Genomic DNA, 15,194 nt, shown 5'->3' on the forward strand with positions numbered 1-15,194 from the left:
AGTCCAAAAAGGAAATTAGGGAAAACAAAAACAAAACAAAAGAGGGGTGTTAATACTGTGCACATTAGTCACTTTCCTGACATGCATGAAACTGGGCCAAATGACATCATGCAGTTAACAGAGGGAGGTGGGTGGTGTGTTGGGGTGGATGTGTGGTAGGAACGTAACCATGCAGGCTTAGAGACGAGAAAAAAAACTAAAAACATAAGGTGGCTTGCTGCCGGAACAAAAGGTCATTAATTTAAAACCCTTTTCATTTAAAACATTTACGTTAACAATGTTAAACAAGGCTTAAATATTGCTGCTCACTCCTTTAATATTGGATACATTTCACCCGATAAACTGTACAGGTCAGAGTATCTCCCTTGCAGTCGTCACACAAATGAAACCATGTTAATTACATAAGGTAGCAAGAAGCTGCCAGGGGCAGAAACACAACTCAAGCCATGAGAAAAAAACCCAGCCCTATCCAGGTTACATAATGGAGTCAGTGTTGTGTGCTAGTAAGGCCACAGACACAGTGTAAACCCATGTTCCCATCTGCCGTGGAAAAACACCTAGCGCGCAGTTCCAAAACCCTGCAGAAAGAAGGTCAGGAAACTGGACTGGGATGGAGAGATGAACAGAGGGAGGGAGAGAGGGACAAACATATGTCGGTTCACAGTATTATAGGAAGTCTACAAGCTGGAAACATTGGCGTTTGTTATGTGTGTTTTGGTGAGTCGGACCTGAAAAAGGAAAGACGTGGGGAAGGATTTACTTGTTCCATCTAGATGAGCGGAGAGGAGTGATGACTACTGTAATGGAATGCGGCCACCACAACGTAGAGGACGGACAATCTACCAACTACAGTATATTCAACAACAACCCATATGCTGAGGCCCAGGGCCAATATGGGTGTTGAACTCACATCTGCAGCAGGAACTTCTGGCTCAGCCAGCGGAGGGGCCAGCTGATTGGATAGATAAATAAAAGGTCTGGGTTAGTCAAGGTGTGGCTTAGACTACAGTTAGTCATGTTGTTGCTACAAAGAGCAGAACTCTCCCTGAGCAAATTAACCTCAGGCAGCTCTCAGGTCACCTGCCTCACAGTGCAAACAGACCGATACAAGGCCATGCCGCTTTGCAAAGAAGCTCCCAGCCCGTCTGGCTGGTTACAGTTAATCAGTTGGCCTGTCATGTGCCCAACAGTAATAAAAGCGCATGACTCAAAGCCAGCCACGGAGAAGCAAGGGGACAACAAACATGCCCTTATCTAACGTATCTACAGTATTCTAAGTTTCTGCGGTTATTAGAGCACTCTGTGTCATCACTATTCTACGCTCCTTGTGTTCACATGCCAATGCTTTCGCACAGTTGCTTGCATGTACAAATGTACTGTTTAGTTTTTTTACGTGAAAGGATTAGAAATTTCACGTCCTAACATGAAGGACTAAGGGGTTACGACGGACAAATCAGACTTGCAGATATGGCTTTTAGTGGCATGACAGAAGTACACTACATGAACAAAGGTATTAGGACACCTGATCGTCAAACATCTCATTCCAAAATCAAGGACATTAATATGGAGTTGGTCCCACTTTGCTACTGTAGTGGGAAGGCTTTACACTAGATGATGGAACATTACTGCGGGGAATTGCTTCCATTCAGCCACAAGAGCATTAGTGAGGTCGGGCACTTATGTTGGGCGATTAGGCCTGGCTTACAGTCGGCGTTCCAATTCATCCCAAAGATGTTCGATGGGGTTGAGGTCAGAGCTCTGTGCAGGACAGTCAAGTTCTTCCACACCAATCTTGACAAGACATTTCTGTATGTGGGGGGCCGGGGGGTAGCCCGAACCATGAAAAAAAGCCTGAGACAGGTGTATAAAATTGAGCACACAGTCACGAAATCTCCATAGACAAACATTGGCAGTAGAATGGCCTTACTGGAACTCGGTAGTGAGTGTTGCAACCTAGGACAGGCCATTTGTATGCGCTATGCGCTTCAACACTCGGCGGTCCCGTTCTGTGAGCTTGTGTGGCCTACCACTTCGCGGCTGAGCCGTTATTGCTCTTAGACATTTCCACTTCACAATAACAACACTTACAGGTGACCGGGTTTAGCAGGGCTGACATTTGAGGAACTAACTTGTTGGAAAGGTGGCATCATATCACGGTTGCCACGTCGAAAGTCACTGAGCTTTTCAGTAAGGCCATTCTACTGCCAATGTTTGTCTATGGAGATTGCATGCCTGTGTGCTAAATGTTATACACCTGCCCACAACGGGTATGGCTGAAACAGCTGAATCCACCAATTTGAAAGGGTGTCCACGTACTTTTGTATATATAGTGTATTAGTGATACAGTGCATAATAATATATGCAAATGAAAAAAAGCATTAAAACTAACATCACAAACAAAAAAAACGAACACCTCAGCTGACACTCAGACTCATACTCAGACTCAAATGCTTGCTTAAACACCTTGTTAAAAAGGACCTTTAGAAGGAGTAGACAGATGTGATACATTGAAATGGAAATGCAAAGTGAAAAGGCAGAGAGACAGATAGACAGACCACAGTGGGGTTGACTCTGCCCCAGTAGCCCAGTCATGCTGACTGAGTAATTGTTAGACTAGACAAGAATCTCCCCATATCAGGCCCCTCTTTACATAAAACATCAATATCCACAGGAAAAAGGATGATGCATGCAAACAAAGCTCAAATGTGTCAACCCTGATTCACTAGTCTATTTCAATTCAATCACAATGTCATATAGTTACTTTCAAGTGTTTTTCCCATTGGTCACATTTTGAGTGGTGGAGAATGACATTCATTACGGTCCTCATTGGACCTGATTTGTCTTCCATGTTCCAGTGAGCTGAAGGCTGGGGTCGACCTGCCCAAGTGTCTGTGTTAGAGATGTTGACGATGAGTATGATGCATCTCCTCTCTAATGCCCAGGAAGCTCAGATTCAAACTCGCATTAAACAGCTCTGCTAGAGTTATAATGTCAAAATACATTAGTTACTCACCAAATATGCAGTTTCTCTGAGTAACTATCTTCAAATACTCCCATTACGGCCGGTATGTACTTCCAAAAAATGGTCTCAATAAACATTTACAAGCACGCACAGATTGGAAGTTTACAACAGCTCAATACATTTCAGGTGCCGAAGAGGCAATTTTTCTGTTGCTTTTTTAGAAGTACATACCGGCCATAACCGGAGTAAACTAAGATAGGTGCTCAGCAAAACTCCCTATTTTGTGAGTGACTAATATATTTTGACATTCAATGGGAGTTTGAATCGGCGATTCCTGGGCGTTAAGAGCCATCTTGAACGCACAGTTACTGGGGCAGGTTCGCCAATAATTTCCCCACGGAACTGCTGGCATCAGCCCTAGACACAGCTCAACCCATGACTGCCAACATTGGTTCCACTTATACGTTTTCTCAGACTATATGACGTTGACTATATAGTAGTATAGTATAAGTATATAGTAGTATAATGGGCGGGATCACTACAAACATTAGGTCATCTGTCACATTTCAGTTACTGCCACATTTCAGCAGTGGAAAGATGAAAGGATTCTGCACTTGTCTCAAGGTGTGAAGATGAATAACATCACCCCCTTCTTTCTGTTTTATATAACCTGCCTGACCTTTCGTCTAGTGACAGGACTGTCATCCTAGCAATAACTACCTGTCCCTGGCCCCCATCCCCGCTGATCCCCCTCATATCCCCTAGCATTATTATTATAGCCTAGAGAGTGCAGTAAATAGGCAGGTAGAAGGGATAATCAAAGGGGGAGGACAGAGAGAAGATTTCCTTTGTTCTTGTCTGACACCATTACATCAGTGGTCTTCCGTGAACCAGAGGTGGTCCTGAAACAGTTAACAGGTGTAGGCTGTGCAGTGCTCCCCACCCTGAAACAGTTAACAGGTGTATGCTGTGAAAATGGCCTGTACTCCTGCCCTCCCTTGCCACGCTCCCTTGCTCGCCCCAGCGCCGCCCAACACGAGGCACTGCCAGTCTTTCAGTAAACAGCCCCGCCGCACTTTTACTGGCAATTACTGCTGAAGGTCACACATCAGTGGAGAGTCTGAATTCCAGGGGAAAAAAATAACGTTAGCTCTTATGTAACCGCTGCCTGCGAGCTGGCGGGAGCCCAAGAATCGTGCAGGACGAAGGCAGGCTACATGGAAACTGGGCCAGAGCTGCACGGCCAGCAGAAATGCCTATAGTTCCCCCTGTTGGAGGGGATCAGAGAAACAACTAGGGTCCCCTCGCCTAACACACACTGCAGAAGCTCTGGGAATAGCTGAGGACAAGCAGGGACATACTGAGGCAGAGAGGACACCAGCACTGAGTGATGCAGAATAGCCGTGAAGGGAGAGAAGAGGGAGAGACAGAGAGAAACAGATTGGTATAGAGAGAGAAATAGAGAGGGGGACAGAAAGAGCGACATTGCCAGGGATAATGAGACGATAGCGATCAGCCGGCATGGACACACACAGCAAGGAAAGGGAGCGAAAGAGTCACACGGCACACACACAGGATCAGACCTACAGTCCCCAGTGCTTCCCAGATGACTAGGGGGAGTACTGTACTATATGTCAGGCCTGTAGCGGGGTACGCCACAGAGGAGGTGCAATGTCGGGCAGAGCAGAAATGCGGGCTGAACACAGGGCTAATTTAAAAGCTAACTGACAGACAGCCCAGTGCTGCTGCTGCCATTTCTGCCGCGGAGGGGAAGTGTGGGCTTTGGATCAGCATGGAGCCTGGGACACTGCGTCCCATAGGGGGGCCCTCCTGGGTCCATGCACGTGCCGGATGTGTGGGTGGGGTGTACACATTCTTCAGACACTACGAATGGGAAGGGTCCGTTCAGGCAACAAAGAAGTAGCCGGGGATTTCCATCCCTGGATAACACTGGGGGGAGGAATGGAGGGAGGAAAAAGAGAGAGAAGACACTCATGTGAGTATGTGACCTGGCAGACATACAGCTCAGATCGTAGACTCTCCAACGGTCAGTCTAACTGATATCTGTGTTTACCTCTCCTTCTTATCAGTCTCTCTCACTCCATTGTTTGCGTTCATTTTTTTCTGAAAGGAAGTTAGTCTCTACTGCTGTAACTCATTACTATCTCGTGTACATGCTCATTTACTAGACAATACAAGTTGACTAGATGATGTTATTGTGACCAAAAAGATAACTACAGTAATACTGCAACTAATACTAAACAAAACCTTCTAAAGGTAAAAAAGAAAGAAAACAAACGATATAATCTGTGATTGAAGGTTGTGCTTTTAAATGTCATACCTTCTCAATATAGGTTTTGGTCAATGTGGTGTCCTGTACAGTCTGGTGCGTTGACATGGAGAAGGGGAATAATAATAGAACAGCTTCTGAGTAAAAGAGGTGTTCTGTTCTATGACATCAGTGAGAATGTGATGCCACATTAGTCCCTCCCATATGGCACCGGCCTCAGGCTTTCTGAAAGTCCCCTGACAGACGCAGTACAAGATGAAAGGGAAGAAAGAGGATATCTGCAGTTTCCACTTCCTCTTGGGCACGCACAGACACACTCCCTGATGTACATATACAGTACACACACGCAAAGCAAGAACACCTGTGCACCCAAACACCCCGTTATCCTCTATGGATGTGGGGATGATCTGGTTTCCACCACTACGTTTAAGGGACAGTTCCATGTGTATAAATACTCACACACCTGCTGTGGTAATGGTGATGGGGTGCTTAGGGGCAACCACCCTGCCCCTGTCCCTATGACCACCATCCAAAGAGAGACTAGGTATGATCAACACCCCGACACCAACCTTCCCCCTTGCTGCTCCCCCCTCAAGCCAAACCCTGGCTCTTCATATCCTGCCTCCATTCAGATAGCCTACCACTTGATCTCCCAAAGGAATTTGTTCTGTCTAGCTTCAGTTCTGTGAGGAGCAAGTGGTGAATAAAGCTGCAAACCGAATTGAACTTGTTTCAAAGTTGCTTGCAGTTTGCACAATAAATATCTCCACTTTTCCCATTCAAAGGATACATAAAAATACTATATGGCGTAGCACTGCAAATTACTGTACATCTTAAGTGACACAGTGCATTGAACACAAGGGGGATAAATGATTCAAGGAAATGCACAAAAACAAATGTGCAGATGGAGAAAGGAATGGCACCATTAAGTATTTCACCACAGAAATTCCAAAGCTGCTAAGACTAGAAAGTACATCATTATGACTGAACCATAAAGCCATCACCGTGTTCCAGTTATGTACTAAATGGCTACATCCACTGACGTGTAGACTCATTTTGCTCCTTGTGGTCTATCATTACAGTCTGTATGCACTGTTTCCTAAAATAAAAGATTGACAATATGCAAGTCCATTCTGAAAAGACACACAACTTCTGACACACTCAGACAAAAGAAGTACACAATGACCAGCAACTAAACTTCAAGCAGATTACTACAATAAAGGCAACATTACCAGACAGTTCTTAGCATGCTAGTGGTGGCACAGTTACACAGTACAACACATGGCAACTGGCAGCTACTCTGACAGACACAGAGAGAGCATGGGGAAGAGTTCACGGAGGTCAGCAGCACATAATACAGCAAAACTTTAGCACAGGTGCATCTAGCTACACCACTAGTATGAGACGGAAATCAAACGAAAGAAGGAAAATGATCAACCTCAGCCACATCCATCTCATCATCAAAGGCAATGTGCTGGAAGAGAAGAGTATAGTGGCAGAGTTAGTAGAGCTGGGTTAAGGGGAGGGGAGGCAGCTGGAAACAGACAAACAGTTGGACAGAAACACACCATGTCAGTTAGTAAAAAACACACAAGTTACTACATCTCAAAGCAATGGATTTGTAAGTATCAACAGAACAGCAGAGAGAACAAAGTGCATTAATCAGAGATTAGTACAGAGAGTCATTGGCACATAAATGGTGTATTAGTGTACAAACAGCTATACACAGGTTAGGTTAAGCGCGTGTCTTAGTGTGTGATTGTGAATAGCACGGAGGATACCGTATATACACACACCCTTGGCATCTTATTCCTGTAGAAGGGCAACTGCTACTGTAGGTTATAAACCAAGCCAAAAGACTCATCCCATCCAATCACAGACCTGAGTACACCCAGTATCTTGGGGAGGGCACAGGTCAGCAGAGGAAAACTGAACCTCCAACTCCATCTTTGCTCTTAAACCCTAACCTCTGCACTGACATCTGTAAAGAGCTACAGAATACCAGGCCTCCTAGTAACTCTGTTTCCTCTCATGATAAATCCCAGCGTAGAGAGAACCAGATGAGTATTGTGAGGTGGTGAAGAGGCCCATTTTAGTGTAGGTAGCTACCTTCTCCCCATAGCCACGGTCTTTGGTCATCATCTCCCTCAGAGTCTGCAGCACCTTGATACACAGCCGCTCCTCGTTCTCCTCCAGCAGCTGTTTGGTGTGTTTGATGAGCCTGGGCAGAGGTCAGAGGTCAGGGGCAGGTGGATCACACATACTGCACTGTACAGAACTGCATACCACAACAACTAAAAAATACCCTGATTTCAGAGAGATTCTACTACAGTAATTACTGTTAATCTTGTAGTTTAGAGATGAGGGCAAATGTCTTCTTGGCATAATCCTAATTGATTGGCTTAATTTATTATTGGCTGTAAATGTTTGGGTAGAGATTTGACCTCACGTGGGTCTTAGAGCGGTCAATCAGGTTCTGCATTTTACTGTATTCATGGTTAGGAGCCTTTAAATCCAAATTACCAATCCTGTATATGAGTCAAGTGCTGAAGCTTCAATGAACCAGTAGACCCAATCTCTTCTGGCATACAGGCTTTCCATAAAGGTCCCATTGTATTGTACACATTGAGGCTAGTACTGTACTGTATTGCCTTTGTACCGTAAGTCGGTTTCCTGAATCAGTGTGAACTGGTGGTGTCTCACGTGCTCCTCCACATATGAATTTCCCCTCCCTGCGGCCCTTTACAGTAGGCTAATCCCTGAGCCGGAATCTGTTCAAAGAGCACAGACATCCACACTCCCACCCTGTTATCCAATCTCAGCCCTTATCAAGCACAACACACACAGGAGTGGCCTGGCCTGTGTGGGGGAGGCAGGCTTGGAGGGAGAGAGGGAGGGAGGACTGTGTGAGGGAGCCAGAGCTCCAGTAGGCTCAGGGTAGGACATGTGAAAACAAAGCCCTGGGTCACTTCCGTACTTAGCCTGTTTGGAGCGGGACGCCCTGCTCAATGATGAATTCAGTTACTGTGTAGACTTACAGGGGAAATGTGTCCCAACTCTAGTTACAGCACAACAGGTACAGTATGAAAGAGCTCAGATCAGGTTAACACCCTGCATTCCTGAACACTGAGACAGTATCATGAGACTGTACAGACTTTTCAGTCAAACCACAGCTAGGTAATTCCCTAGTGGACTAACCCTTATTTGGTTTACGAATGCTTTGGACGAAATTGCAGAATTTCAAAGAAAATTGCAGACTATGGTCCATCACTGGACGTGGAAAGAGGCGCATCGATTGTTTGTAAACTTGTCAGGGATGTGGGTGGCTTGCCATGGTTTGTGGGTACTGGGGTCTCACTTGGAGATGAAGCCGCCGCTCTCACATTTCCTGCGGGCGTCTGTGTTCTCAGGAAACAGCAGCTCAGGGCGATGCAGCACGTCCACCAGGACAGACAGCTCAGCCTGGACCAGGGGATGCAGACGGTCCTCCAGGGCCGACACTATGTCCTACAACACAAAGCAGAGCAGAGGACAGGCACGGTTTGAGGCGTAGCAGAAACAGAGATAGGACACAGACAGGGCACAGGCAAACTCAGGGCATTGGCACACTGAATGTTAGATCAGGGGTAGGTCTGATCCCAACCTAACTGTCTCTATGAGTTTGGTCCCTGGGTGCCAGCCCCTACTGTTGAAGTCCTGCCCCAACAGGGAAGCTGACAAAACTGAAAAATATGCTGGTCAACATTGTGACCTTATTGTCTCAGACTGCTCACTCGACAAACATATAAAAGCAGAAGTTAACCATTGTTTACCAAAAACAATGGCTGCCAAGGCAGCAGCTACTCTTCCTGGGGTCCAGCAAAATTAAGGCAGTTTATATAATTTTATAAACATTAAAATACATTCACAGATTTCAGAACACACTGTGTGCCCTCAGGTCCCTACTCCACAACTCCCACATATTTACAGAATAAAATCCTTGTGTACATGTGTGTATAGTGCGTATGTTATTGTGTATGTATGTGTCTGTGCCTGTTTGTGTTGCTTCACAGCCCCCCACTGTTCCATTTATCTGTTTGTTTTAATCAAATTGTACTGCTTGCATGAGTTACTTGATGTGGAATAGAGTTCCATGTAGTCATGTCTCTATGTAGTACTGTGTGCCTCCCATAGTCTGTTCTGGACTTGGGGACTGTGAAGAGACCTCTTGTGGCACGTCTTGTGGGGTATGCATGGATGTCCAAGCTGTGTGCCAGTAGCTCAAACATACAGCTCAGTGCATTCAACATGTACCTCTCATAAATAAAAGTAGTGATGAAGTCTATCTCTCCTCCACTTTGAGCCAGGAGAGATTGACATGCATGTTATTCATATTATCTCTCTGTGTACATCCAAGGAACAGCCGTTTTGCCCTGTTCTGAACCAATTGCCATTTTCCAAAGTCCTTTTTTGTGGCACAACTGAACAGCAGTTCAGGTGCGACAAAACTAAGGCCTGTAGGACCTGCATTGTTAATAGTGCCGTTAAGAAGGTAGAACAGATCTTTATTAAGGACAGACTTCTCTCCATCTTAGCTACTGTTGAATCAATATGTTTGACCATGCCAGTTTACAATCCAGGGTAACTCCAAGCTGTTTAGTCACCTTAACTTGCTCAATTTCCACATTATTTACTACAAGATTTAGTTGAGGTTTAGGGTTTAGTGAATAATTTGTCAAAAATACAATGCTTTTAGTTTTTGAAATATTTAGGACTAACTAATTCCTTGCCACCCACTCTGAAACTAACTGCAACTTTTTGTTAAGTGTTGCAGTCATTTCAGTCGCTGTAGTAGCTAACATGTATAGTGTTGAGTCATCCGCATACATAGACACTCTGGCTTTACTTAAAGCCAGTGGCAATTCATTAGAAAAGATTGAAAAACTTAAATTGCCTAGACAGCTGCCTTGGGGAATTCCTGATTCTACCAGGATTATGTTGGAGAGCCTTCCATTAAAGAACACCCTCTGTGTTCTGTTAGACAAGTAACTCTTCATCCACAATATAGCAGGGGGGGTAAAGCCATAACATATGTTTTGCCAGCAGCAGACTCTGATCAATAATGGCAAAAGCAACACTGAAGTCTAACAAAACAGCCCCCACATTCTTTTTATAGTCAATTTCTCTCAGCCAATCATCAGTCATTTGTGTAAGTGCTGTTCTTGTTGAATGTCCTTTTCTATAAGCATGCTGAACATTTGTTGTCAATTTGTTTACTTTAAAATAGCATTGTGTATCTGGTCAAAGACCATTTTTTCCAAAAGTTTACTAAGGGTTGGTAACAGGCTAATTGGTCGGCTATTTGAGCCAGTATAGGGGACTTTACTATTCTTAGGTAGCTGAATTACTTTTTCTTTCCGCCAAGCCTGAGGGCACATACTTTCTTGTAGGCTTAAATTGAAAATAGGGCAAATAGGAGTGGCAATATGGTCTGCTAGTATCCTCAGTATGTTGGCTGAAAAGAAATTGTAACAAACTCTGTATTAACCTTCTTGGGAATTACACATTTTTCCTTTACTATTGCACTTCCATGCATTCCATTTCTGGGAATGGATTGGCCAATTGACCTGGAGTTCCAAAACCTCAGCACATGAAGTCATGGCTAATTTTCCCAACAACAGAAGCAGGATGTTATTGAATTCAAAATCATAATGAAACTGATTCCCTGATTACCCATATCAAATGTTGTCAGAACTAGGCTTGAACCCACTGTTAGATGCAAACGTTAACTCCTCAATATATTCCAGAGTCTCACCTGTAGTCCCTCTATGATGTTCCTGTAGGTGATGGACATGGTCAGTATGAAGTCTCACCTGTAGCCTCTATGATGTTCCTGTAGCTTAAACGTGGTTAGTATGAAGTCTGACCTGTAGCCTCACTATGATGTTCCTGTAGCTGACGGACATGGTCAGTATGAAGTCTCACCTGTAGCCTCTATGATGTTCCTGTAGCTTAAACGTGGTTAGTATGAAGTCTCACCTGTAGCCTCACTATGATGTTCCTGTAGCTGACGGACATGGTCAGTATGAAGTCTCACCTGTAGCCTCTATGATGTTCCTGTAGCTTAAACGTGGTTAGTATGAAGTCTCACCTGTAGCCTCACTATGATGTTCCTGTAGCTGACGGACATGGTCAGTATGAAGTCTCACCTGTAGCCTCTATGATGTTCCTGTAGCTTAAACGTGGTTAGTATGAAGTCTCACCTGTAGCCTCTATGATGTTCCTGTAGCTTAAACGTGGTTAGTATGAAGTCTCACCTGTAGCCTCACTATGATGTTCCTGTAGGTGATGGACATGGTCATTATGGAGTCTCACCTGTAGCCTCTCTATGATGTTCCTGTAGCTGACTGACGTGGTGGCGTTGGAGTCCCTCCTGGGGGCATTCTTAGCAGAGAGCCTCCAGCTCAGGATGGACTTGGTGACCACATTGTTGGACTTGACAAACAGGTTGTTCACCTGGCTGTCCAGGTCCACAGGGATGGCAATGGCTCTACTCTTGGCTGTGTGCAATGAAACGGTAGGATGCAAACTTAAGAGGGGAGCTCGTTTAACAATAGTTTCAAAAGATGTTGAAATATTATATATATATACTTTATCAAGACAGTGTCTGGGAAACAGGTGGAGGCCAAGTGCAGGTATCTTACCCACATCCGACAGCACCTTAATACAGGCCTCAACTGAGGCCTTCTGTGTGGGGTTGAGCCAATTACAGTGGAACACCCTAAACACCCCCTGAAGGAGCTGAACGAACACCGGCTGGCGAGTCTGAGGGAGAGAGAAAAAAAGAGAAAGAGAGAGAGAGAGCCGATAGAAACAGACAGGAAGAAAGTAGAGGAGATATGAAAGGAGAGAAGACGTCAAAAGATGAGTCAGAAGCTACACATTAACCAAAGTTAAAATCCCCAGTGGTGATCAATAAAGGCTTTTGTGGTTTATCTCAGACCATAGGGTGCTCTCAGACACAAACTGGTCATGTTCTGCAGGGAGAAACCAGAGAAAAGTTTGAAACTGACAAGGTATTACCTGAATGCTAATTTAAGTTTTCTGTTTCAAAGCATTTTCTCCTGTTTGCCCGTAGAATCCTAGAATCTTTAACCGGATGTGCTGTAGACGTGCTATATTATACACCTAAAGTAGGTAAGACGGTCTATCACTTCTAGTATGCCTGTTGGTTATTACCAGAATCAGTTCAGGTATCAACCAGTTCTGCTGTACCAATGTCTAATACATACAGTATCACCATTACCATCAGGTCCTAACACCACCCTGTAAGCAAGCTGCACACAAACCTACAGCACAACATATACCTCGGTCATCTTTCCCAGAATGCTTGCCTGTCATGGGATAGAAGGGAATGAATATCATCATTAGGTGCTTCACATAAATTGTGTACAAGCATATTACTGTAAGTGTCTTGGGATGTGGGATGGTGGACGGTGGAGGGAGTTTTTAAGGGTGAGAAAATGACGATGAGAAAAAAAAACCTAATAAAGTCTAATGGGAGTGAAACTATTCCTGCAAAACAGGAAACGCAATTACTTACAAGCTAATCTTGCATTGGTATTACTAGCCTACACCTCGAGTGGTTGAAAAAGCCAAAAGCCAAAAGCCATAGAGTGAAGTGGACAAGTCTTCCAAGAAAAGCAATGGGCTACTCCCTCACACGGCACACCTCCCAACCTCTTTAGGCTACAGTAGACCACAGAGTGATTGACCATTCTCTACTTCCCCACCTCTTTAAGGAATACCTAGGATAGGATAAGTAATCCCTCTCACCCCACCCCCCCCTAAGTTTTAGATGCACTATTGTTAAGTGACTGTCCCACTGGATGTCATAAGGTGAATGCACCAATTTGTAAGTCGCTCTGGATAAGAGCGTCTGCTAAATGACTTAAATGTAAATGTAAATGTTTGCAAACACATCCCAGCAGTGATGGCATCTTGCGAAACAAAGATCTGGGAAGGAACTCGGGGGAGGATTCTGAAGACGCCAGCATCTGTAAAGGGTTCTTGGAAGGTGCTGACTCAGTTCCATATGAAATCTATTGCTAGTCTAGGACTGCTGGTAAGTAACACACCCAGGGGACAGGAAACTAACCACAGCTGGACATTTCCCCATACTTACATACACTTGACGTGCCACCTTTGAAGAAATGTAATATGTTACATGATAAATGTAAGTGTGTGGGCCTTTGGGGATACTGTTCATGAATGCCCTTTATAAAACAATAAGTTAACACAGATCACTATCAACAGAAAATTATTGATACCAGATTTAATCCGATAGCTCAGAATATCCACCATTCAACTGCTTGGATTGTAACATGTTGTGTGTTATGGTGGTTATTTAAGTTGTGTTGTTTTGCAGTCATGGTTACCTGCAGACTGGTGCTCTGGTCAGAGAAGGGCGAGCTGAAGAATGTGGTGACGATGCTCATGACCGTCTCTGTCACGTAACCCTCCAGAACCGTGTCTGCATGCTTCCTGTCACTGGTGTTGTTGCACACCTACAGACAGCAGACACAGATATACACGGTTGACTCATCAGACAGTGGGTAATGGGTGAGCATTCACTGGATCACACTTCCTCCCTTAAAACACTTCAATGACTCTAGTCACACAAGTCATAGACGGTTCTCTCTGCTACTGCACAGCAAGCAGTACTGGAGCGCCAAGCCTGGGACCAAAAGGCTTAACAGCTTCTACCCCCAACCCATGAGACTGCTGAATGGAATATTGGCATTGACCCACTTATTTTATTCTTATTTGTTGCACTGACTGTCTTACACAGGCTCGATGTATAGTCATTGGACTCTAACCACACAGTCAGACATACTACACTGGCACTGCAACACACACAAACATATATTCATATGGACGCCACACACACGCACATTCCTTCACACACGCTGCTCCTACTCTCTGTTTATTATCTATGAATAGTCACTTTGCCCTTACCTACATGTACATATTACCTCAATTACCTTGACTACCTCGTACCCCTATACATTGACTTGGTACCGGTACCGGTAGCTTCATTATTGTTATTTTATTGTGTTCCTATTTTTCCTTTAGTTTATTTAGCACATTTTTCTTACAATTTTAAAACTCTGCATTGTTGATTAAGGGTTTGTAAGTAAGCATTTCACAGTAAGGTTGTATTCTGTTGTATTCGGCGCATGTGACAAATACAATTTAATTTGCATCCTCAGTGGTCTAAGCCACTGCATCACAGTGCTAGAGGGGTCACTACAGACCCGGGATCGATCCCGGACTGCATCACAATCGACTGTGATCGGAAGTCCCATAGGGCAGCGCACAATTGGTCCAGCCTTGTCCGAGTTAGGGGAGGCTTTGGCCAGGGTTAGGGGAGGGTTTGGCCGAGTTAGAGGAGGGTTTGGCCGGGGTTAGGGGAGGGTTTGGCCGGGGTTAGGGGAGGATTAGGCTCTTGTGATTTCTGGAAAACCTGAGAATTTTGGGAAAGTTACCAGAATTTTGAAACCATAACACTTTATTTGGAGAGTCTCCCTGTAGAACGCTTAACAAACTATCAACAAGCTATCAGTAACATGTCACCTGCATGTCTGTTGACAAGCCATAAGATATGGAACAGATGTGATGTGTGTTTATTTACCCTGCATATGTCCACCAGGAAGTTCTCAAAGAGCTTCCACATGTGGTTGCTTGTGTAGATCTCCTTCATCTCCACCTCTGTGTCCACGTAGCAGTGATTCAGGAAGTTGATGTAGGCTATCTTCACCTAGAGAAGAAGGTCGGAATTAAAGGGTGACGGCACTTTGTGATTTGGCCTCGTTTTGAAGATTGCTCATTAAGAAATGCTATAGAACTGAAGCCAAGCAGGAGCCAAATGAGAGCCGTCTTGGTTGTGTGGGTTGATATGGG

The 15,194-nt window shown here is 44.6% G+C and overlaps 1 protein-coding gene across 13 annotated transcripts in view; it reads right to left on the reverse strand.

Moving 5' to 3' along the window:
• Positions 1 to 15,194, reverse strand: part of LOC124003962 (inositol 1,4,5-trisphosphate receptor type 1-like) — a 155,899-nt gene that overhangs the window by 76,184 nt on the left and 64,521 nt on the right. For 7 of the 13 annotated variants that reach the window (XM_046312660.1, XM_046312649.1, XM_046312652.1 and 4 more), the window contains 8 exons: positions 14,926 to 15,051; positions 13,670 to 13,798; positions 11,936 to 12,056; positions 11,607 to 11,791; positions 8,611 to 8,759; positions 7,362 to 7,473; positions 6,691 to 6,726; positions 911 to 952 (listed from right to left, as the gene is read on the reverse strand). In XM_046312660.1, coding sequence (XP_046168616.1) covers positions 911 to 952; positions 6,691 to 6,726; positions 7,362 to 7,473; positions 8,611 to 8,759; positions 11,607 to 11,791; positions 11,936 to 12,056; positions 13,670 to 13,798; positions 14,926 to 15,051 — 900 coding nt within the window. The remainder of the gene's footprint in view (positions 1 to 910; positions 953 to 6,690; positions 6,727 to 7,361; positions 7,474 to 8,610; positions 8,760 to 11,606; positions 11,792 to 11,935; positions 12,057 to 13,669; positions 13,799 to 14,925; positions 15,052 to 15,194) is intronic. The other 6 variants (XM_046312658.1, XM_046312655.1, XM_046312656.1 and 3 more) reach the window with 2 other exon arrangements.

Source organism: Oncorhynchus gorbuscha, linkage group LG18, assembly GCF_021184085.1.
Source record: "Oncorhynchus gorbuscha isolate QuinsamMale2020 ecotype Even-year linkage group LG18, OgorEven_v1.0, whole genome shotgun sequence".
Lineage (NCBI taxonomy): Eukaryota > Metazoa > Chordata > Actinopteri > Salmoniformes > Salmonidae > Oncorhynchus > Oncorhynchus gorbuscha.